Source organism: Gymnoscopelus microlampas (assembly GCF_963454915.1).
Source record: "Gymnoscopelus microlampas genome assembly, chromosome: 5".
NCBI lineage: Eukaryota > Metazoa > Chordata > Actinopteri > Myctophiformes > Myctophidae > Gymnoscopelus > Gymnoscopelus microlampas.
Window position 1 is genome coordinate 51017254 of NC_139942.1, and position 25341 is coordinate 51042594.

The following is a 25341-nucleotide window of genomic DNA, read 5'->3' on the forward strand; positions in this document are numbered from 1 at the left end:
TGTAAGAACCTGGTCTTGGAAAGGTGCCACTGGTGCCTACTTCTATCTCATTAAAACGTTGTCTGCTTGCGTAGGCTGGCTGGCTGCTGGCCGGCTGGCCGTGCTTTTTCCGGCACAGAGGAAGAAAGCAAGCAAGCGCCTGCCTGGTGGAACGGACTTAGGGAGGCGTTAGGGTCACATTTTCACATGTTCTCCTTCTTGTCACAATTGGATTTCTTTTTCCAAAATAGTGTCGAGTACAACACCGACTTGTTTCAGGATATTTCATTCATTTCTCACCAGGTGCATTGGTCTAGGAAAGTAACGTTGCAATGAGAGGGGAATACCAGCACGCCAGCCTAATTTATGATACATTGTGCGCCACCGAAAATAGCCAATCTACAAGCTCTCAATGTGTTGCGGATCTATGCGACCCGTTGTGAGCTTGCAGGTTTGGCGAAATGTGAATCTACCACGAACACATTTCAGCGTTAAACGTTCCATCAGCCGTGTGAACAGTGACGCAAGCTTGGCTAGGAAACGCGAACGTTGTTCTGTCCCGACTGAATAAAAATGCCTTATGGACCTTACTTCACAATAGGATTCACATGAAATGTGGGCAGGGTTTCCCTTTAAATTTACCAGGGACACAATTTACAATAGATTTTCTATCATACCAAGAAGTTACGATTTCCCCCCCCACCCCCACTTTAATTTTATAATTTTTTAGCTAGGTCCTTCCTTACTCCCTCCCATTCACTGCCATTCGTGTTAACATGGTTTGAAAATGACACTGGGTAGCCTAATACAAAAAAACATTGACGCTGAACAGCGTTGTGGCTCTCAATGTGGATCTCGTACTTCACGTGACCAGCCTGCGACATCAGTCATCTATGATGACATCACTTACTGTATATATGACCATCATCTATGACCTATGACTCAAAAATGTGGGCAGGATTCAGCTCCATCAGAAGCCCCGTTATATAACATTTTATATTTCAGAAAATATTAAATGTGAAAGGAACGAATGTGTGCAGGTAAGTTATTCTATTGGCAGTGTGTGTAGGAGATGTGGCCGTGATGTATGTGTGGTCCAGCTGTTAAGCTGCCAGCTTAGCTCTGAACGCACAGACACCGTCTGTAAGGACCCTCTTACAGACTGCTAGCTTCCTGCAGAGCCCTAAAGAAAAGGAAATATTTACTGAAATATGGTCCGATATGATTATCAGTGGTGGACAGTAACTAAGTACATTTACTTGACTACTGTACTCAAAGTACTTTTTTTGTGTGTGTGTTGACTTTCACTCTGCTACATTTCAAGTAGAAATATGTGACGTTTTGACTCGACTATATACATTTCTAGTAAGGGACATTGGGACCCAAACATACCAATACCCATACATTATGAATTAACCACTGAAGCCCTATTTCAAATATTAGCCTACTAAAATATCTACAAGCTTGTAGATGTGCTATTTTTGCTACTTTGTTTTCTTTTTCTGTTGATTTTTTTTTGACATTTCAGATTTTAGGAGGAAATGTTCTATTTTCATATATGTATATACAAAAGAAAATGTACTTCGTAATATGCACTTTTGAATACTTATGAGTATTGACTTGAGTATATACGTTGACCACCACGGTCTGTGATAATGCAGGATATGTGGCTGAACTTGTGAATACAGACAGTGTAGTGCAGTGGTTCTCAAACTTTTTCATGTCAAGGACCCCCAAATTGACACTTATTAGCCCGTGGACCCCCATTTGAAAAGATAAGCCGGGGACCCCCATAAGAGAAGATTTTTATAGCTCTAGCCGTAAAAAAAAATATTATCAAGGACCCCCAGTTTGACATGCATTAGGCTACGGACCCCCATTTAATGGCATTTCTATCTCTGGGACCCCAAATTGTAGTGTAAAATCAATGTTAATTTAACTCTGAGAGTGTACAAATGGAACCAAATGGTGCTAAAAAACGGCAGCACTAGAGTTCCTCTGGCCACAGTCCAGTGCTCTGGTGGATGTTTTACAATACGCACCTTTTTAACAGAAAGAGTCCCTGACACCTCTACCCTCTCCAGAGGATTCTTTACCTCACAAAATGCCAATACAAAAAAAAGAAAGAACTAATAGGATAGAGGGCTAGAGGTTGGGACTTCAAACTATCTGTTCATTCTTTTTTAAACGTACATGTCATTTTAAAAAGGGCAGCGGCTGACAGGCGATGAACTTTAGAGTCCAAAAGTGTCAAAAAGTCAACTGTTGAAAAATACAACACCCGGTGAATTTATTAGTCCATTAAGACCTGGAACGCGTCTGTGTCTCTTTTTGATTTGAGCTAAAAAGCATTATTTTACACTTTGGCTATTCAAAAATAGCAGATATACAAGCTCATAGCGCGGCACCGAGTGCCGCGCTACGAGCTTGTAGATCTGCTATTTTTGAAAAATCGAGAAAATGTGTGCAAATTGATATATTTGTATTCTTTTAAAGCCAACGTTTTATACTCAAATCTTTGCTTCTGGGAGTCCTTGGCACAAAATATTTTGAGATGGGGGGGTCGGCGGCCAAATACATATCATTTAGGGGGTCCTTGACATGAAAAAGTTTGAGAAACGCTGATATAGAAACATACGTTTTTCACAAAACTGTTAGGATTTAGAAGACATAAGTAAGAATCGGCCTCAGGTCTTAATGGGTTAAATCTAGTAAAGATGGTGCTGTCCACACCTACTCACTGCCCTCATAGAGTATAGCCTTCACCTGTTATAAAATATAATAATAATACCACCTGTTATATTGTAACCAACAGACCATTTCACAGCTGTAGCATAAATATAAAGGTAAAAACATTTATCCATTGGCCTTTCTGAAGTGTAAAAGGTTGCGAATCACTGCTTTTTAAGTCATTATTGTCCAATTGTAAAACAAACAGCAGAGTAACTGAATCTGGGCCAGAGCTCCCCAGGTTCCAGACGGTCTGATGCCAGCAGTAGGCCAGTGGTGCTGGCTTAAAGGAGTAGTTCACCCAAAAAATTGCTTATTTTCTATCAATTACACACCCCAAGAAGCCTTGAATTCTTGGAGATTTTTTTGTTTTTGTCGCATTCCTAAGCCAATAATGTGATGACCGACGGAGACTCAATGGAGACTCTTTGTGTCTCCTACTGGAGGCATTAGCATCTTTTCGCCGGTCATCAAACTATTATGCGAGAAAAACAAAAAGATCTCCATGAATTCAAGGCTTCATGGGTTGTATAATTGATAAAAAATGTCATTTTGGGGGTGAACTATCCCTTTTTAAGGCTGCATTCGGGCCAGACTCGTCCTCTGATGTGTGTGCCAAGCCGGTTGGGCCCTTCACATCTAATTGTCTCCTTTCCTTGTGGCTCCTTCCTTCCGTCTCGTCCATAGACCGTAGAGTATGACGGGGGTGCGGGGGCCGTGCTGAGGATCCAGCCCCTCCGGGCGCCCCGGGACGAAAACGTGTACGAGTGCGTGGCGCGCAACAGCGAGGGAGAGGTCGCCGTCACCGCCAAGCTGGCCATCATCAGAGGTAAGACAGACAGACTGAGACGAGAAGGACGCTGCCTTCATTCAGACAGATGCATTCTTATTTTTTTCATTTCATTAGGTCTTTAACCACTTAAAGGAGTAGTTCAACCAAAAAATGACTTGTGTGTTGAACAAACATGTTGAGGCCGTCTGCAAACATACGGGCGGACAGACAAACACACACAGTCAAATTTAGGAGTGGTTGGCACCACTCAAAAATCTAGGATAAGGATAAGGTGTGTGCGTGTGTGTGTGCGTGCGTGCACGCACGCACGCACACACACACACATTCATCTCCATGAATTCATGGCTTCATGGGGTGTGTAATTGATCGAAAATAATAATGTTTTGGGTGAACTACTCCTTAACAGCTATATGGTTGACCGGAATCCCTCGGGGCTATGCTAGTGTCTTTTGCTTTCACCGAAAATAGCCGATTGACAAGCTCACAAACGTGAGCAACGTGCAACGCTTGTCTATCTGCTATTTTGCTGTGAAAGCTTTCCCCACTATACGGATGCTGGGGTTTAAGTAGTTAAGCTGTGTGCCAGGAGCTGACATTTGAGGAGTAATAACATTATTGTTGTTGGAATTATCGTCCTTTTCGGTGTACTGAATCATTGGGTACAGTTGTGATTAAACCAGAGGATCCAGGGCACTCTGAGTGCCCAGATTCTCTTCTTTTTCTTATCTCATGTTTTAGGGAGCCAGGAGCACCTTTGATACTTTTAACATTTTCCTTAACTACTTCTGTCTCCGGTGAGCACCTGGTTTGTTTAGTTGTTTAGTGTGTTCAGCAGTGGTGGAAAGTAACTAAGTACATTTACTTAAGTGCTGTACTTAAGTAAAATGTTTAGGTATTTGTACTTTACTTGAGTATTTACAATTTCCAATACTTTTACTTCTACTCCACTACATCTCAGAGGCAAATATTGTACTTTTACTCCACTACAATTATTTGAAAACTTTAGTGATACAAATGATTATATTATAAAACACACATTAACCACTTTAGCCCTATTTTATACATACAGTAGGCTATTTGAAAATAGCAGATCTACAAGCTCACAACGCGTCGCATCTCGCGATGCGACGCGTTGTGAGCTTGTAGATCGGCTATTTTCAAATATTTTAGTACTTTTACTTTTGGTACTTTAAGTATATTTTGATGCCAATACTTTTGTACTTTTACTCAAGTAAATGTTTAATTCTGGACTTTTACTTAAAAAATTTGAGTACTTTTTCCACCACTGGTGTTCAGTGCTTCATGGCTGGGGGGGGGGGGGTGGGGGGGGGTATAGTCTGAACTCACTGAACTCAGTGAACCCTCAGGCTATGGGATATCGTGTTGCATCCCACGCTTGAAACATGACTCCTATTTCAATAACATGAACATGCTTATTTGATTGATCGATGAACGGCTCTATAGTGATTGGTTAGGGGAAAATCTAATCCCTTTCCCCCTTGGAGATGGGTTATATTCTGGTGGTGGAGGGAAACGTCAGCCTGTAGCGTTCAGTCTCCAGTCTGACATCAGGCTGTGTGTTCATCAAACCTCCCACACACTTCTGAACCTACTGGAACTCTGGACTTTACTGCTTAACTGGTGCACACACACACACACACACGCACGCACACGCGCACACGCACACGCACACACACACACACACCTGGACTACCGTTCCCAGAGCTGTCACCCGTGGATGTGACAAGGCCGGTGATGTGCCACACCCAGCTGGTTATTTTTATAGACCCTCGCTCTGAGATGGGACGGGGGGACGGGGGGGGGGGACTGGGGGTCACCGCTGCATTGTTCCTGGCCAGTGGTGCAAAGGAACTATGTACAATTACTCAAGTACTGTTCTTCAGTACAATTCGCTTTACAAACACTTCATCTCGGAGGCAAATATTGTATATTCTACCTTTGGTCTGTATAATTTCATGCTTTACTTTTATACTAATGCAAAAATTTGGAATACATGCATTTTACTTGTAACAGAGTATCTCTATAGTGTGATATTGCTACAATGTATAATATCATTTGGGCATTTAGCAGACATTCTTTATCCAAAGTGACTTACAGTAAGCAAGGTAAGCACATACATCAAATGCAGAGAGACAGTGTAGTGCCTCAGTAAACTAGGATCACAGGTAAACCAAGAGCCTTGCATCAGTCTAAACAATATGATATCAACAAGTAATAATATGTACATTGAAACTATACAAATTATAGGATGCCAGGTAAACAAAATAACCTAGCATTTGTCTAAATAACATGCTATCTAAATTACATTTGAACCTTTGCATAAGACCAGTTTTGGGCAAGTTACTTTTAAAAAGTAAATAGTTATAGTTACTGCTCTCAAAAAAGTAACTTGTTACTTTACTAGTGACTAAATTATAAAAGTAAATAGTAACTAGTTACTTTACTTTAAAAATAAATAATAATACAAATAAAAGTGCATTATGTGCATTCCATATATCGGCGGTGGGAGAGAGATATTCTAACTCATCAAATTTATTTTTGAGCTCAACTTGAATTTTAGCATATTCCATGTAGTTGGAAAACGTCTTTCTGCGCCGTGGCCCTGCTTTCACTGGTATTTTGCTGACTAGTTCTCAGAAGGCAACAGACTCAACCGTTGCGATGGGAAGCATGTCCTCAACAACATACCTGGCAATCAATCTGTGTAGTTGAGTCTGGGTGACATGTTATTTTGGCTGTTTAGATAGAGTAGCTCCATCTGGGTCACAGCCGCTGGTGGAGGTGGTGGGGTCTTTGGCGACCAGTTTTATAGCCCCATGTACTTTAGTTAGGTGCTTCAGGAGATTAGCATTGCTGTTACTCGATGTAGACGATGTATTCTGTCCTGCACACTGTTTACATTTGACCACAATATTTTTAGCGTCCTTTATCTCCACGAATTACAAATAATTGGTTATATTTCCAAGCTGTTGTGTGTGTGTGTGTGTGTGTGTGTGTGTGTGTGTGTGTGTGTGTGTGAGTGTGCGAGTGAGTGTGCGCGTGCGAGTGAGTGTGTGTGTGTGTGTGTGTGTGTGTGTGTGGGTGTGTGTGTGTGTGTGTGTGCACGTGCGCGCAGTGGTGGGCGTGCTGCCGTGTTTGTGTGTGTATTTCCACTATGTCTCTGATTGGCTTACCCTGAAATGTTATCCTACGTTAACCAATCATCACTCCTCTCTGCCACTTTCACTTTCTACTGTGCAACATGCTTTGGCTCATGTTACTATGAGAGCACATGGCCTGTAGGTTAGATGACAGGTAGACTCCGCCGGCGGAATCAGTTCAGTTGGATCACATAACGTAACATAGGTAACGCACCCATTTAAATAAGAGTAACTATAATGGCGTTACTGAATGGGAAAAGGTAACTAGTTACGTTATAAGTTACCGCAAAAAGTAGTCGCGTTACAGTAACGCATTACTTTGTAACGCTTTAGTCCTTAACACTGCATAAGACTGCATGGTCGTCAAGACTAAGTCAAGTGCTACAGGCTAAAGATGGAGTCTGAAGAGGTGAGTCTTCAGATTACTACTGCTATTTTAACTTAACACATTTAGACCTGAAACACATCTGCGTTATTTATAGATTTGAGCTAAAAAAACATTATTTTACACTTTGGCTATTCAAAAATAGCAGATATACAAGCTCATCACGCGACTATGAGCTTGTAGATCTGCTATTTATTTTTTAATCTTGAAAATGTGTGCAAATCTTTGAATATACATATTTTTAAAGCGAACATTTTTAACTCAAATCTTTGCTTCTGGGGGTCCCTAGAACAAAATATTTTGAGATGGGGGTCCGTGACCAAATACATATACTTTTTGGGGGGTCCTTAACATGAAAAAGATTTAGCACCACTGATATAGAAACATTTGTAAAATCGGCTTCAGGTCTTAACCCATTGAGACCTGGAACTGTCTCATTTTTAGATTTGAGCTAAAAAACATTATTTTACACTTTGGGCTATTCAAAAATAGCAGATATACAAGCTCATAGCGCGGCACCGAGTGCCGCGCTATGAGCTTGTAGATCTGCTATTTTTTTTAAATCGTGAAAATGTGTGCAAATCTTTTAATATATGTATTTTTAAAGTGAAAAATTGTAACTGAAATCTTTTGCTTTTGCCCTGGAACAAAATATTTTGATCGGGGTCCGCGGCCAAATACTTATAATGTTGGGGGTCCTTGACATGAAAAAGATTGAGCACCACTGATATAGAAACATACGTTTTTCAGAATACTGTTGAGATTTAGGAGACATGTAGAATCGGCTTCAGGTCTCAATGGGTTAATGGCTTAAGTAAAACAATACATTCTGAGTACACGTCTTCCAGTACCACCAGCGTGCTCCCGGCTCACCCTCCTCTTCCGTAGGCCACGCTGTTCTCTCTGGACGGACTGAAGGTGTTGATCTAATTCAGTCCGTCTCTCTCTCTCTCCCTTTGCTAAACTAATCTAATGTAGCTTCTCCTAAGTGCTGGGAGTCAGTGCTGCCACGCATGGCTTGCCTTGCGGTGCCCGCAGGGACCCTTGGGGACCGGCTGGCTCTCTGCCTGGCAGCATGGCAGCATGAAGGGTGGCATGATGGGTCATCAGATATCGTTGCCGTCGAACTGAAACCTTGTATGTCCGAAACGGTGTTGATTTTCACACCAAATTTTGATTTAGTTTTAGTCATAGTCTTTTGAATAAAATTCCATTTAGTTTTAGTTTTTGTCTAGTTTTAGTCGACTAAATATCATAAGATTATAGTCGAATCTACAGTTGATTTAGTCGATTAAAATGTATTTTGGCGCTGTCGCCTCACAGCTAGAAGGTCCTGGGTTCGATTCCCGCCAGGGACGCTGTGGGCGCTGGGGGCGTGTTCTCTCCTCCACGTCATCGGCGCCCATACCCTAGGTGGGGTTGGCGAAAGGGCCTACTCTGTGTGGAGTTTGCATGTTCTCCCCGTGTCTCCTAGGGTAGTTAATACCCTCACAAAAACATGTAGTAATCCTGGTCACTATACTGCCTCCCCTTGGTCAGCCGGGGCGCCTGATGGAGGAGAAGGGAACTGGTTGGAATAACGTGTTCATTCCACGCGCTATGTCCAACCAGGGAAACTCCCCCCTGTCAGGTGATAAGAAGCGGCCTGCTTGCTCCTCATGCATTGAAGGAGGCATGAGCTTCAGCTTGGGCTCCCCCTAGGCTGGCAGAGGGTAGGTAGTGCCCAGGATTACATAGGCAATTGGCACTGGGTGAAAAAATGTGGGTTACAAAATCGTGGGACAAAAATTATAGTAAAAAAAAAAAAAAAATGTATTTTGGCGGTGCCTTGATGGTGATTTTACACGTGGTTGCATGCTGAAAATAGCAGATCTACAAGCTCACAACGCGTCGCGCTGCGACGCGTTGTGAGCTTGTAGATCTGCTATTTTCAGAGCGCAACACCCGAGCGCAACCAAACATAAACTGACTTGTCTTTTAGTTCTACTGGATCTCTTCTCCACTAGCTGGCATTTTAGTCTAGTTTTTATTTGTTGACAAAATTGTCAATATACAGTATTTAGTTCCAATGGATCCAATGCAGATATTATATAGTCACAAGCTGTTGCTAATACTTTTGATTGGTTCAATAGTTTTTTTAAAACACACACTGACACACTTAACCACGTTCACTTTCACCATTTTCACCATTTATTTATTTATGTGTTAAAAAATTGCATATCTACAAGCTCACAACGTGCCGTGAGCTTGTAGATCTATTTTTGCTACTGTTTTTTGTGACACTGTAGCATGACGAAGTAGAGCATTAATCTTTACAAAAAACGAAAAAGAAAAGATTAAAAGTTGAAACACGGATATACGAGGTCTCTTCCCGATAGCAATAATCATCTCTTTTTTTTTACTTTCCTTACATACATTTTTTTATCTTCACACGCATTAAAAAAAGAAATTAAAACATCACTCAAAGGGGAAAAAAAGATAAAAGGGGAAAAAACACGTTTAAGAAATAAAGAGAAAACAGCAGATCTACAAGCTCACAAGGGCAAAGAGTCAGTGTGTGCCAGCCAGGCACTGCGAGGGGCCTGGGACCTGTGGGGACCTGGGCGTTCTGCCCGGCAACCTGGCAGCAGGGTGGCATGGTGGCATCATGGCTCCTTTCAACATGGACGAACAAGAGGAAAAACCAACAACAACAACAACAACAGAGCAGGGAGAGGATTAGGACTGGGTTTGGCAGGAGACACCATGTCCTTAGAACAGCCTTTCTCTTATCTTTTTTTAAAGCTATTTGTGGGGGCTTTTCTGCCTTTTTATTTGGATATCACAGTGGAGAGACAGGAAACGGGGAGAGAGTTAGAGACGGGGAGTGACACGCAGCGAAGGTCGTCGGGGCTCGGGAATCGAACCTGCGACTCGCATTAGACCTAGAGCAGCTAATCTCAACCTGTGGGCATTGTTCCCAATAAAGGGCCATGAGGACACTGCAAGTGGTTCACCCCAAATAATTGGCAAAACACTACGATTGTATTGATAATATATCATTAATATACATATTTTTTTTATAATAACATAAAAGAAATGGTATATGGTCAAAAAAAAGTTGATATTTTTCCTTTAAAATCTTGGAAAGTGAGTTTTCATTGCGATAAATAGGAAGCATCCGTCGTTCTCTGCAATGTTATAAACATGTTATTTAGATAGCATGTTAAAGGAGGAGTTCACCCAAAAAATTACTTATTTTCTATCAATTGCACACCCCATGAAGCCTTCAATTCATGGATTTATTTTTGTTTTTGTGGCATTCCTAAGCCAATAATTTGATGACCGGGTGTGTATCCGGTAGGAGACACAAATAATCTACTTTGTGTCTCCTACCGGATACATTAGCCGGTAGGAGACGGGAATCAAATTATTGTCTCAGGAATGCCGCAAAAACAAAAATAAATCCATGGATTCAAGGCTTCATGGGGTGTGCAATAGATAGAAAATAAGTCATTTTTGGGGTGAACTACTCCTTTAATTAGACAGATGCTATGTTGATCGTTCACCTGGTATCCTAATAGTTTCAATGTACAGACTTTTATTTTTATTGTATAATATTGTTTAGACTGATGCTATAGGTTCTTACCTGTGATCCTATAGATTACTGTCTGTGTGTGTTTATACCTTAGTTGCATTGTATTGTAAATCACTCTGGATTAAGAGTGTCAGCTGAATGCCTGACATTGTGTACGTTTGGTGACGGTGTGACATGATAGAGATGGAAGAGAATGGAAGGTCTCGGGAGTAGAGAGGATGGGGGGAGGATGGTGGAAGGGGGGGGGGGGGGAAACTTGGCAGGGCTGTGTGGCCAGCAGAAGGCTGGTAGCCTGGGGAATAGCCTCCTGTCCATCTGTTACCACGCCTTCATCACACACACACACACACACACACACACACACACACACACACACACACACACACACACACACACACACACACACACACACACACACACACACACACACACACACACACACACACACACACACACAGCCCCAGTCTACAGCACATTACCTACACCCCCAGGACTCTGTGTGTGTGTGTGTGTGTGTGTGTGTGTGTGTGTGTGTGTGTGTGTGTGTGTGTGTGTGTGTGTGTGTGTGTGTGTGTGTGTGTGTGTGTGTGTGTGTGTGTGTGTGTGTGTGTGTGTGTGTGTGTGTGTGTGTGTGTGTGTGCGCGCGCGCGTGAACTTTTCTCTGTTGACCGGGCGTCTGTGCGCTGTCCCCCCAGTCCCCTCTGCGACGGTCAGAGGACTGAACTCTCGGCCCCGTCCTCTCTCGCTGTCTCTCTCCCCTCTCTCTCTCTCTCTCTCTCTCTCTCTCTCTCTCTCTCTCTCTCTCTCTCTCTCTCTCTCTCTCTCTCTCTCTCTCTCTCTCTCTGCAGCCGGCAGTATTCAGGACAGGGTAAAAGTGCTTCCTCCTACAAGAACTTGACCTACATTATACCGACCGCAATCTGCAAGTGTCGGCAACAACGCTGGCATTTTTTAGCCTCAGGATGGGGGGGGGGGGGGGGGGATACAGGGGGCGGCGTGGAGCGGGCGGGGGGGGTTGTCACAGGTATAGATAAAAGTGTAAAAGTTCAGGATTAATAGAGGTACAAGGCCACTGGCTTTTCCTTTTGGATCTTTCGTTCTTATTACTTCTTTCTTTAGTCAAAGCCCCCAGCAATGTACGACAAGCTGTAGCCGGTGCTTGTTAGACTGTAGGGTAGGGCATTAACAGAATAATCGAATATTCGAATATTCGACTATCAAACCGACTATTCGACTATCAAACCACTATTCGATTATTCGATAAAAAAAAAAAAGTTTTTTTTTTTTTTTTTTTTTTAGTGGCTTTTCTGCAGCAGACACGCAGCTGTGAGCTCTGGTGTGACGTCAACTCGCATTCCTTGAGTCCAGTCATCAATGTCATTGAAAAAAAAAAAAAAAAAAAAAACTTTTTATTTTTTTTATTTTTTATTTTTTTTTATTTTTTATTTTTATAATCAAATCGATTAATCGAATATTCGAATACTTATAGGTCGAATAATTCGAATACTAAAAATCACTATTCGTGAATGCCCTACTGTAGGGCAGTAGTACAAGTACTGTACTCGAGTACAATTGTGAGGTATACGTGCGTTTACTTACTTGAGTATTTCCCGCTTTACTTGGACTCCACTACAGCGTTTTTTGATTTAGTCTTTTGAATAAAGTTCTGTTTAGTTTTAGTCATATTTTAGTCATCTGAAATGTTTTACTTTTATTCTAGTTTTAGTTGACCAAATACCATAAGATTTTAGTCGAGTAAACCTACAGTTGATTAAGTCCACTAAAGATTATTTTTGGTGGGCTGTGATGCCATCGAAATTGCTGATTTTCACTTGGCTGCATGCCGAAAATAGCCGATCTACAAGCTCACAACGCGTCGCAGCGCGACGCGTTGTGAGCTTGTAGATCGGCTATTTTCGATCTGTGACACCCGCACGGACACATGATGACTCACTTGTCTTTTAGTTCTACTGGATCTCTTCTCCACTCGTCCCTCCCAAACATTTGAGTCTAGTTTTTATTCGTTGACGAAATTGTCAATATATTTAGTCTTAGTTTCAGTCATCATACTGTAGCTTAGTTTTTATTTCGTTTTTATTTAGTTTTCATCAGTGAAAAAAAGGTAGTCGACGAACATTTTTCGTCATAGTTTCAGTCGACGAAAATCAACACTGCTCCACTCCACATCTCAGAGGGAAATATCACATCAGTTTTTGCCAGACCCAAGGGGTCGGCCTACATGAGGCTTTGTCCCCATTTCGTCCATACATGGGCATAAAAGGGACCTCGGGCCATTTCGTCCATACATGGGCATAAAAGGGACCTCGGTCCATTTCGTCCATACATGGGCATAAAAGGGACCTCGGGCCATTTCGTCCATACATGGGCATAAAAGGGACCTCAGTTATTCTGGGTCTGGCAGAACCAGGTCTCCTGGTTACTCCACTGCAACGTGCCTCTCTTTTTCACCGTCAACTCTCACCCGTCGTCTTCTCGCGTCCCCACTTGGGGGGGGGGTGCCTGACCCGCAGATTGAGAAGCTCTGACCTAACCCAACCCTCCAAGCTCACTTAAAAAGCTTTTCTTCTTGTCTTCGTTTTTTCTCACGAAACCGCGGCGGTTCTGCAAGAGAGGCAGTTACAAAAACCACAGAATGAGACCATGATGATGACAGGGCTTTATGCCATTACTTTCCCATTACCCCCCCCCCCCCCCCCCCCCCCAAACAAAACCCATATCCACCGCTTCCATCCACATTCTCATCCTCAGCAATCTAATCTTTTTTTTTGGGGGGGTTTATAATGGCTGCCTGACACTAAATGGCCACAGCGTTGCTAAGCAGCGGTCCGTGTGGTTGGGATGCGAGAGGGATGTGGGATCTACACGTTCTGCCCGGGTGCATTTCTCCTTTCCGACATGTCGCCTTTCCGACGTTGACGAACCCTATACCTAACCCTAACCCTAACCCTAACCGCACGCGGAAGCCACTAGTCGGAGTGGTGACATGTCGGAATGGAGAGTGAACACCGTTCTGCCCTAATCCATTAAGACGGGGAAAGCATCTGTGTAACCACTTTAAAACCATTATTTTATATGTATATTGGCTATAAAAAAATAGCAGATCTGCAAGCTCATAGCGCGGCACCGAGTGCAGCGCTATGAGCTTGTAGATCTGCTGTTTTTGGAAAAAAAATGCAATTCTTTGAATATATATATATATATATATATATTTTAAGACAACTTTTTTTACTCAAATCTTTGCTTCTAAGGGGGTCCCTGGAACAATATATTTTGAGACGGGGGTCCGTGGCCAAATACATATAATTGTGGGCGTCCTTGACATGAAAAAGTTTGAGAACCACTGATTGTATAGCAACATGATTTTTTCCCCCACAAAAAAATAGGATTTTAGAAGAGCATTTGTAGAATCCCCCAGAAGCAAAGATTTGAGTTACAAATGTTCACTTTAAAAATATATATATTCAAAGATTTGCAAAAATGTTCATGATTTTTTCAGAAAATAGCAGATCTACAAGCTCATAGCGCGGCACTCGGTGCCGCGCTATGAGCTTTTATATCTGCTGTTTTTGAACAGCCAAAGTAGAAGATAATGGTTAAAGTGGTTAATGTCTAAAATGACAGATGTGTTCCCAGTCTTAATGGGCTAATGGAGGGAGGAGTGGCCGGCTGTGGTCAGTGCATGGATTTAAAGTTCTTCTCGGTCACCACCACCCATTTCAATCCTTTGGATTCCATCCATACAAGGCTGCAAGTTCTTCTATGGAAAATGATTGTAACAAAAACAAGACCAGCCAGCCGACTTGTGTGTGTTACACCATAAGTGGTGACCCGTTGAATACAGAGCCGAATAGAATGATAATGCAATCGCCACAGCCTGCTGGCACGGTCACCAATTTCCGTGTAACATCCGTGCAAGTCTCCATGCCGCTGACAGAGACGAGCTAGTTCAGTGATCAGACAGAAAACCTCGCAAATTCTACTTCCACTTCAGCATCGGCATTATTTTTAACGTTGTTACCCCCAACACGGGTCATGGCCGCCAGTTCCCACCTGATGTTGTGTGGGAGTTCAGACTTCTCCAGACCGCACTGAATAACTGCAAGCTTGCATAATGTCTTCAGACTAGGACTCAAGTCTAAGATGTACAGGTCATCTTCAAACAGCTCTCGGGAACTACCCCGCCGCCCCAGTCGTGTGAGCTCTTGGAAACCACCCCACCCCGTTCTTATACATTTGTATCCCACAAAGACAACGAGACGATCTCCCACCATGCAACAGCCCCAATACATGTGATCGGGGCGTTTCCCCTTGGCCTCAAACGTCCTCCAGGAGGTGGTCTCCGGGATGTATTTACACAGCAGATCCTCTCCGGAAAGTATGCACAGCTCTCCGTTGTAGGCAAAGGTTGAATGACATTCACCTGGAGGACGCCGTGCAGAAGGTGTGCTCAGCCAGCAGTTGGTCTCCGTGTCAAACACTCTGACGTAGTTGTGCGAGCCCTTGCCCCCATCGCCCCCAAATACAAACATCCGTGTTCCGATGATGGTGGCAGAGTGCCATGCGGAAGCGGGTGGAGGAGGGCCTCTGGTGTTCATTAAAGACCAGACCATTGTGGCGGTGTCCATCTTATAGATGTCATTAGTGTGTCCTAGTGTCCCGCTCATTCCTCCATAGATATACATGATCTTCCCCAAGACGCAGGCTGAGTGGCCCCCCCTCGCCTCTGGAGCAGTCCTTGAAACCCTGGGCTCCAACCATCTGTGGGTGTCCACATCAAAGGCATAAAGCACGTTGCAGGAATTCCTGTCCCTGTGTTCCCTTGTTGCAAACCCTCCCCAGATGTATACGATATCCTCTATCAGCACAGCTGTGAAGCCGCGGCTCATCGAGGGAACCTCATGGTGGTGCTCTCCTCTTACAGTTGTCACCGGAGGCAACTGCCTCCAGCGCAGAGACACTGTGTTGAAGATGCACACGTCAAAACTAGATCCTGCAAAGTAGTACACCTTGTGCTCCACTGCAACTTGCGCCTGATCCCGCACATCTGGAGATCCGTTCAGGTGCACCGCCCAGTGGAACATCTCTCACACCGTCAGATGAAGTTGTGTTGTTCAATTCGTCCTCTGTAGAAGTATAGAGTCCTTCCTATTGGGTGCACTACCACCGTGATCGTTCAGTGGCACAAATGGCACGTAAGGTTTGACCAGACCGATTTAGGTTGGCGAATCAAGGAAGCCGATGACTGTTGTTCTCCCTTACAACGGCGTAATCACAGTCGAGGCAGGTGTGTTCAGCTACACGGCAGACGGTGTTGTTAACAAATAACTATCAAGCTAAACCGATACAGGCAGTTGGCTGAATGACACTTTGTTTATTAAAGGATTCATTTTAAAGGACTTGCATGGGTTGTAATGACGTCATTATGATGTCAACAGTACTTGTCTTCCTAATTGTGGACATTTATACTTCTACAATTGCTAGAAATTGCTACAAAACCTGTATATTCAATCATTTTTGGCATAAACAAGAAGTTGAGTATACATTCAAGTCTGATAAGTTGTGCATAAGTGCCGTGCATGTTCAAATTTGCCTGTCTGTGTGTCTGTCTGTCTCTCTCCCTCTTTCTCTCTGTCTCTCTCTCTGTCTCTCTCTCCTTGTGTCTCTCTCTTTTCTGTCTCCTGTTTTCTGTTTTTGTTTGTGTGTGACTTCCTATCTGGCCCGGGTCCATGTGACTCTGCGCACACACACACACACACACACACACACACACACACACACACACACACACACACACACACACACACACACACACACACACACACACACACACACACACACACGCATGTGCACACAGAGACAGATGGACAGACTGACACACACACACACATTTTCTATGGACGCTGCAGTTGTGTTTGTTGTGCCTTCGGGAGTTTGTGGGTTTCTGCTACTCTGCATGTTTACAACCCCTAGTGGCTGAGAGATACTCATCACCGCACTGTGTGTGTGTGTGTGTGTGTGTGTGTGTGTGTGTGTGTGTGTGTGTGTGTGTGTGTGTGTGTGTGTGTGTGTGTGTGTGTGTGTGTGTGTGTGTGTGTGTGTGTGTGTGTGTGTGTGTGTGTGTGTGTGTGTGTGTGTGTGTGTGTGTGTGTGTGCGTGCGTGCGCGCGCCAGGCCAGCCAAGTAGGCTACCCAAATGGTTACTATGCATAACGGGTTTACGGGTGGCGGTGAGCGTCCTCATACACGGTATAAAAGCAAACACAGCATTATGGCTTCAGTTCTGCTGTGGTGGTATCCTGTCTACACGCAACCAGAATGCCTCCACCAAAGAAGATACAACCGTAAAAAGTATTTTATAAACCTAAATATTAAAACCTAACGTAAACCTAATTTTAATCACATACATTAAGGTCATTAGAAGATATGTTCTAATGCTAGTCTACTCTCCTCACGAGTTGACTCAAATCAGCTGTTCTGTGTGCATGCACACATGTAGGCGCGCGTGCTCGTGCATGTATGTGCGCTGACTGCGCTCGCCCGGTGTGGGCGGGGCTATCTACTGAGACCCGGTAGGAAACACTCGGTCGGGGATTAGACATGCAGAGATTGGGGTTAAGGGTTGGGGGGGGGGGAGTCTATGACAGATTCATACGTAGATGTGTGCCGGTTTCACACACCAAAGATGGGTGATCTATGACAGGGTTCTTCAACGCTCTCAGGCCAAGGACCCCCTAGCTGAGAGAGAGAGATGAAGCAGGGACCCCCTCTATATTGTATACAATTGTGTTTCAGATAAACCTTTGCTGCTCTTTTTTCCCTCTACACCTATAACTCTTTGCCAAAAATAGCCGATCTACAAGCTCACAACGCCTCGCGCTGCGAGGCGTTGTGAGCTTGTAGATCGGCTATTTTTGGCTAAAGTTCTCCTCAGAATAGGGATGCAAGGGTTCAAGTGGTTAATGTAAAAAAAAAAATCCTATCACACAAAGATTTGGCGGACCCCCTGTAGTAACTCTGAGGACCCCCTAGGGGTCCCGGACCCCCTGTTGAAGACCCCTGATCTATGACATTGGTCAAGTGGGATCCGGGGACCCTCAGGCGGTCCATTGGGGGGTACCAGCGGGGGTACCCAGCACAATTTGTAAACACAGCGTCACAATCATTTCAACCACTTGAACCATATTGTATACTTTGGCTATTCAAAAATAGCGGATCTACAAGCTCATTGCGTGGCACAGAGTGCCGCTACGATCTGTTATTTTTGTAAAAATCGTGAACGATTTGTTTATTTATATAATCTTTGAATATTTCTATTTTTGTTCAACTCAAATCTTTGCTTCTGGGGGTCCCTGGGACAAAATGTTTTGAGATGGGGGTCCGCTCTCGCGGCCACATCATTTTGGGGGTCCTTGACACGAAAAAGCGTGAGAACCACTGATCTATGAGCTGGTGTTGTGAGGTCGTATACATCAGCTGTTTTCAGCTTCAGGGTTCTGGTAAAAATGTCATTCATAAAATCACCATCCTATAATAATGTGTGTGTCCTCACAAGTATAGTATAAGGATAAGGATAATATAAACATAATGTGTGCGTGTGTGAGAGCCCATAATGTGTGCCGTGTTGCCAGATTATGTGAGAGAAACAAGCAACCAGGTGTAGGAAAACCAGCCCAAAAGAAGCGACTATGGGCCACGCATGAGCACTTTAAACATATACATCAGCTATTTGAAAACAGCAGATCTACAAGCTCACAACGCGTCGCATCGCGACGCGTTGTGAGCTTGTAGATCGGCTATTTTCAAATAAAATCTTGCGGGGGAAATTATAATAAGCAGATCTGGCAACCCTGAATGTGTGTGTGTGTGTGTGTGTGTGTGTGTGTGTGTGTGTGTGTGTGTGTGTGTGTGTGTGTGTGTGTGTGTGTGTGTGTGTGTGTGTGTGTGTGTGTGTGTGTGTGTGTGTGTGTGTGTGTGTGTGTGTGTGAGTAATCCTGATTATGCTAACACCTCCCTGTGTCCCAATTTAGGAGAAAGGGAGGCGACTGAAGTGGGGGTGTGTGTGTGTGGGGGGGGGATTTGTGTGTGTGTGTGTGTGTGTGTGTGTGTGTGTGTGTGTGCATGGAGGGGGGGGGTAAGTCAGATGAGTGATTTCCCAGTAGGCGTGTGCCTTGGCAGCCCGGCGCTGTGCTGTGAGGAAGCAGCATTTCGGGGGCTGAAAAACAACCACTAACTGCTTCTGCTCCTAATATCAACTTAGACTCTGTGAGAGGATTACTGCTGCTCTCATCAGGGTTTATAGGAACAAGACCATTTCAACACATTATGCATCTCTCTCTCTCTCTCTCTCTGTCTCTCTCTCTCTGTCTCTCTCTCTCTCTCTCTCTCTCTCTCTCTCTCTCTCTCTCTCTCTCTCTACCACATAATGCAATGAACGCGCACACACACACACACACATGCACGCAGGCACACATACATGCAAGCACGCACGCACATAGACACACACATGCACGCACATAGACACACACGTTTGTATTTACTACACGTGTGAGGACATCACCATTTTTTGACGACAATGTTGGTCATAGTGAGGTATCCACCAGACAGACTGCAGGTATACTGCTCTCCCATCCTCATCAGGAACCTGACCACGGCCTTGTAGGGGGGGGGAACGTTGTTCTTGCTGCTTAAAGGGATAGTTCACCCCCAGTTCTATGGATTAGTCACCCCATAGAGACTTGTATTCATGGATATTGTTTTAGTTTTTGTTGCATTTCTAAGCCAATAATTTGATGACCATTGTTTGTCAATGGGGTTTTCATAAATATTTAACCAATGAAAAGTATCAACAAGAGCGTGTGACTAAATAATAACTGCATTGGATCTATTTGAACAAAATTGTTTATTTTTACATTTCCTGAAAAGTAACTGTTTTGGTCATAAACTAAACAAACGACAGCGACAATATCCAACTCTTGCACTGCCGCCTAAGGATTGCAAAGATCCTGATTGCAACAATTCTGTTGAGAAAGACGTAGGCAGCGGTTCCGGTAGGAGAAACAAAGGAGACTCTTTGTGTCTCCTACCGGAACCGCTGCCTACGTCTTTCTCAACAGAATTATTGGCTTAGGAATGCTTAGGAAAAATATCCATGAATTCAATTACTCTCCATGGGGTGAGTAATCCATAGGAAAAAAAAGTCATTTTGGGGGTGAACTATCCCTTTAAATAAAATATGGGGGAGCAGTATATCATGTTTGTGTGGACATTCCTTTCTCCTCACTTCTTTATTTGTGGTCCAGCACCCTGTTTTTTTTGTGGTTGTTCTGATATCCTGTCTTTTTTTCATACGTGTTAGCAATAATCTATTGACAATGTGCAAATTGGTCTAAATAACGCGTGATGATGATGATGATGATGATGATGAGAACACCCACGACAGCCATACAGTAAAACTATAATATCACGCCTCTCATCTCCTCCTTCAGTTGAGCCACATTGACAGGATGTGAAGTGCCGATAATAGAAAGTGAGAAAACAGCCAGCACACACCATAAATGTCCTTTTTCACATAGTTTTATTTAGCTCTCACCGGACAGAGGGGGGGGGGGGGCTAGCATCCTGAGTTGTACATTGAGGCTATATAGGAAGTGACAGTTCATATGAATGGCCTGTAGTCGCACTGTTTCAACCCTGCTGGTGTCAGAAGCAATTAAAGGACGACTTCACCGCTTTTCAACCTATCTTCATATAATTGGTCCTCACTAATACTCATGATAAAATGGTACCATTTTTTTCTACTCGGCCTGTGTCTCATAGGAGGACTGTGGACAGTCCAGAAACCTGTCTACCAGTGACATCATCGTTAGGCATGATTTTTTTTCCCAACAAGATTTCACATTTTTTATTTAGATTTTTATTAACACGAGAACAATGGCTTATTTTATTGCATTGCAACTTTCCAGGAATAGAAAGCCTGCAGTTTCTATTAGCTTGGATTCCCCATTGATGATGTCACTGGTAGACGGGACTCTGAACTGTCCACAGCCCTCCTCTGAGACACAGACCGAGTAGAAAAAAATGGTACCATTTTGTCATGAGTATTAGTGAGGACCAATTATATGAAGATAGGTTGAAAAGCGGTGAAGTCGTCCTTTAAGGCTCCATTCAAGGTTTTTGGCCGAACTTTACTCTTGATTTTATTACCTTGATAAACATTGTCATAAATACTATATGCTTCCAGTCGCTAGTTTAAAGTCTTCTTTCATACGGTGGCGCAGTCGGCAGGGCTGTCGCCTCACAGCTAGAAGGTCCTGGGTTCAATTCCCGCCGGGGAGGCGCTGGGGGCGTGTCTTCTCCTCCGCGTCATTAGTGCCCATATCCTAGGTGGGGTTGGTGAAAGGGCCCACTCTGTGTGGAGTTTGCATGTTCTCCCCGTGTCTCTCAGGGTAGTTAATACCCTCACAAAAACATGTAGTAATCCTGGTCGCTATACCGCCTTCCCCATGACAGCCGGGGCGCCTGATGGAGGGGAAGGGAACTGGTTGGAATAACGTGTTCCTTCCACGCGCTACGTCCAACCAGGGAAACTCTCCCCTGTCAGGTGACAAGAAGGTCAATTGGCTCTCATGCATTGAAGGCATGAGCTCGGCCCTGGCCTCCCTAGGCTGGTGAGGGGAGTGTAGCGCCCAGGATCTCTTAGAAAATTAGCACCGGGTGAAAAATAAGGGTTACAAAATCGCGGGATAACATGTTTTAAGAAGAAAATAAAAATAAAGTCTTCTTTCAATCACCATGATATGCGTTTTGGTAAATTAATTTTTAAAAGTGATGATAAAGTAGGGTATGCTGTAGGAGGGGCGTGGCTACCTTGTGATGATTTTGATTGACAAGCTACACAACCAATAGCATTAATTCCCACCCCCCGCTCTCGTCCCAACCAATAGCATTCATTTCCGAGTAAAGTTTTTCGGACCGGATATAGAAAGATTTGCGGATTTTTCGCTGGGGACAAAAACCTTAATTTATGGTCCGTAGAGTCTATGGGCGTAATGCTGTCCATATCTTTTTTAACAGTCTATGGCAGGGGTCTTCAACAGGGGGTCCGGGACCCCTAGGGGGTCCTCAGAGTTACTACAGGGGGGTCGGCCAAATCTTTGTGTGATATGATTTTTTTTTTTACCTTAACCACTTGAACCCTAGCATCCCTTTTTTTCTGAGGAGAACTTTAGCCAAAAATAGCAGACCTACAAGCTTGTGAGCTTGTAGATCTGCTATTGTTGGCAAAGAGGTGTATAGGTGTAGAGGGAAAAAAAACAGCAGACCAAGTTAAAAAAACAAAACGGTTTAATCTGAAACACAATTTGATACAATATAGAGGGGGTCCCTGCTTCATCTCTCTCTCAGCTAGGGGGTCCTTGGCCTGAAAACGTTGAAGACCCCTGGTCTATGGTTTCAACCTAACAGGGTCTCCTTCAGCGTTTTGTGTCGAGAGTGCCGATAATAAAAGTGCAGATAATAGGACAAATGATAGGTTAAATAAGTCGGTGTTGACATGGAAGGTTTTCGCAGCTCATTAGGGCCACCGTTTTAATCCATTAAAGGAATATAAAATGACTTTTTTTATCCTATCAATTACTCGCCCCACGAAGCCTTGGATTCATGGAGATTGTTTTGTTTTTGTCGCGTTCCTGAGCCAATAATCCACTATTTGACTGATTGAAGTTAATAGGAGCTAACATTCTCTCTGATCCTGGACCATCAGTGCTCATCAGTGATTGCACTGTGAAAGTTGTTTTGGAGTTTATATTGTATTACTTTAAAAAATAGAACACACACATTTGGGTGAAGTATTCCTTTAATTTAAAGGGATAGTTCACCCCCCAAATGACTTTTCTTCTATCGATAACTCACCCCATAGAGCCTTGAATTCATGGAGATTTTTGGGGGGTGAGTAATTGATAGAAAATAAGTAATATGTTGGGTGAACTATCCCTTATAGGGATATTTCACTTTCAAAAAAACTTTTGGTCATTTTATCGTCTACTCAGGCCTTTGTGAACCCCTCAGACCGTTTTTAAGATGCTTGATTCAGTATTTAGATATTTGGTATTCATTTTATCAGACACGCCCCCTTCCTATACAAACCCATTTTAACTTCAAACTCTATTTTAACCATGTTAGATTCATCAAAAACACCCGTCCTTGGTTCTGGTGACTCATCCTGTCCTCCTAATACGTGAGGGGCCCGTGTTTTTCCGAGATTCTTTTTCATTTATTTTATTTGATGGGGGTCCGCGGCCAAATACATGTAGTTTTGGGGGTCCTTGACATGAAAAAGTTTGAGCACCACTGATATAGAAACATACGTTTTTCAGAAAACTGTTGGGATTTAGGAGACATGTAGAATCGGCTTCAGGTCTTAAAGGGTTAAGGTCTAGTTTAGCACTCTAAAACTAGACCCTTACAGGTACAGTAAAAAGCAGCCCTTCCCTTTGAGGTTTAAAGTGCTCTTGGCATATTCATTATAGGTCGCTTCTTTTGGGCTTGTTTTCATAAACCAGGTTGCTTCTTTATCTCGCAAACGCTGTCTGTGACCAACTACAATTATTCAAACATTTTCCCTCATTCAACATGACAATGGAGACACTGCTGTGTAGCAGCAGTGTATTAAAACATATCAGCTCTACAAGCTCATAGCCGAGCTTGATAACGATCTGATATTTTCTAAAAATCTTGAAAATGTGTGTGCAAATCTTTGAATATGTATTTTTATTTTTCTAGCGAACATTTGTAACTAAAATCTTTGCATCTGGGGGTCCCTGGAACAAAACATTTTGAGATGAGGGTCGGCCGCCAAATACATATCATTTTGGGTGGTCCTTGACATGAACAGAGTTTGAGAACCACTGATATTATAGCAACATCATTTTTTTCAATAAACTGTTAGGATTTAGAAGACATTTCTATAATCCCCTGCGGCACCGAGTGTGTGGCACTCAGTGCCACGCTATGAGCTTGTATATCTGCTATTTTTGAATAGCCAAAGTAGAAAAATAATGGTTATGGCTAAAAAAAATCTGAAATGACACAGTCATTCAACATGAACATGGAGTCACTGCTGTGTGGGGCAGTTTATCAGCTAGCAGGGGGTCAGCTGGTGGTGGTGGTGTAAGGGCTGTATTTTGTCCCCAGGTGCAGGGTGGTCCGGGGGGGCTATTATAGTGGGGCTCAGGGTGATTCAGGGACAATAGATGTGGTTTGATCCACTGACTGAGGTGCAAGTCTGGGGCTGCTCTTATTACCATAAAGAGACATTAGCATTTAAAGTGCTAACCCCCCCCCCTCCTCTCTCTCTCCTCAGTAGACTCCTAGTATATTAACCCATTAAGACCTGAAGCCGATTTAAAAAAAAAAAACGAAATCCTAACGCTTTAAAAAAACTATATATATTCAAAGATTTGCACACATTTTCACGATTTTACAAAAATAGCAGATCTACAAGCTCATAGCGCGGCACTCGGTGCCGCGCTATGAGCTTGTATATCTGCTATTTTTGAATAGCCAAAGAAGTCTAAAGTGACACAGATGCGTTCCAGGTCTTAATGGTTTAATGCTGTTGATGCTTTACTGAGCGGAGAGTCGACACAACAATACTGAATGAGCTGCACTGGTAACTGCGGTACATGTACTCGAGTACTGTACTTAAGTACAATTTTGAGGTGCTTTTATATTATTTCCTTAGGTATTTAAATTTTTTCGATCATATTTTACCACTATCCGGCTTCCCTCCCCCGAACACCGGCCATTTGTGATCGTATATAGACAGACACTCGACAAAGCCGGATGCACCACGGTGGATTTCGAACCCACAACCTCTGTGGTGCTGGGCAGGGAGTTTACCACTGCGCCACCCGAGCCAGAGCACGTGAGCGGAGCGGAGCGGGTGGAAATGCCGCACGGCGCTCCTGGGGGCTGGTTTCACGCTCGCTATTCGCTCACGTTGATTCCCCCCCGCGCTCCGCTCCCCGTCGCTCCATCGCTCACGTTGATTTGTGCACCTCTCGCTCCGTGCTCAACCCGCTCAAACCGGGTCACTCAACAGTAAAAAAAAGAAAAGAAAAAGAAAGTAGAAATTCTAATGAAATCTGGGTGCGCTGTGCACTGCTGGATGTCTGTGTGTCTCCGAGTCTGTGCGACCGGGCACGCTCAAACATTCGGTGCGCGGCCCCCGCCGGGGCGGCTTGGAGCGGCAGGTGGTCCTCGCTCTGAGTAGCGCTCCAACCTTTTTATAAACCAGCTCCGCGCTCACGCCAAAATCGCGTCGCTCCACTCCTCGCTTCCCTCCGCTCACATGCTCTGACCCGAGCGCTTGAAAGAAGACTTTAAACTAGCGACTGGAAGCATATAGTATTTATTAATTGTTTATTTATTGTTTATTAAAGGTATAGGGTAAGTGATATTTTTTGGTTAAAACAAAAAGTATTTTGTTAAAAGGTTAAAATACTATATTCTGATAGTAATCATTGCTATAGAGTGTTTGTTCAGTAACAGGAGTCTAAACAGAAGCTACATTTTTCGGTAGGTGTCAAAATCTCAGCCAATCAGGAGAAAGTACCCATTTTTAAGCTTAATTTTTATAGTGTTCCAGTTCCAATTTTGTCTGCTCATTTCTTAGTGTCATCACTTCCAATTTCACT

At 43.5% G+C, this 25341-nt stretch overlaps 1 protein-coding gene across 1 annotated transcript in view; it reads left to right on the plus strand.

Moving 5' to 3' along the window:
* The window catches only part of ptprsb (protein tyrosine phosphatase receptor type Sb), a 186417-nt gene that overhangs the window by 13343 nt on the left and 147733 nt on the right, over positions 1–25341 (plus strand). The window contains exon 3 of the mRNA XM_084056464.1: positions 3397–3538. Within this exon, the coding sequence (XP_083912590.1) occupies positions 3397–3538 (142 nt within the window). The remainder of the gene's footprint in view (positions 1–3396; positions 3539–25341) is intronic.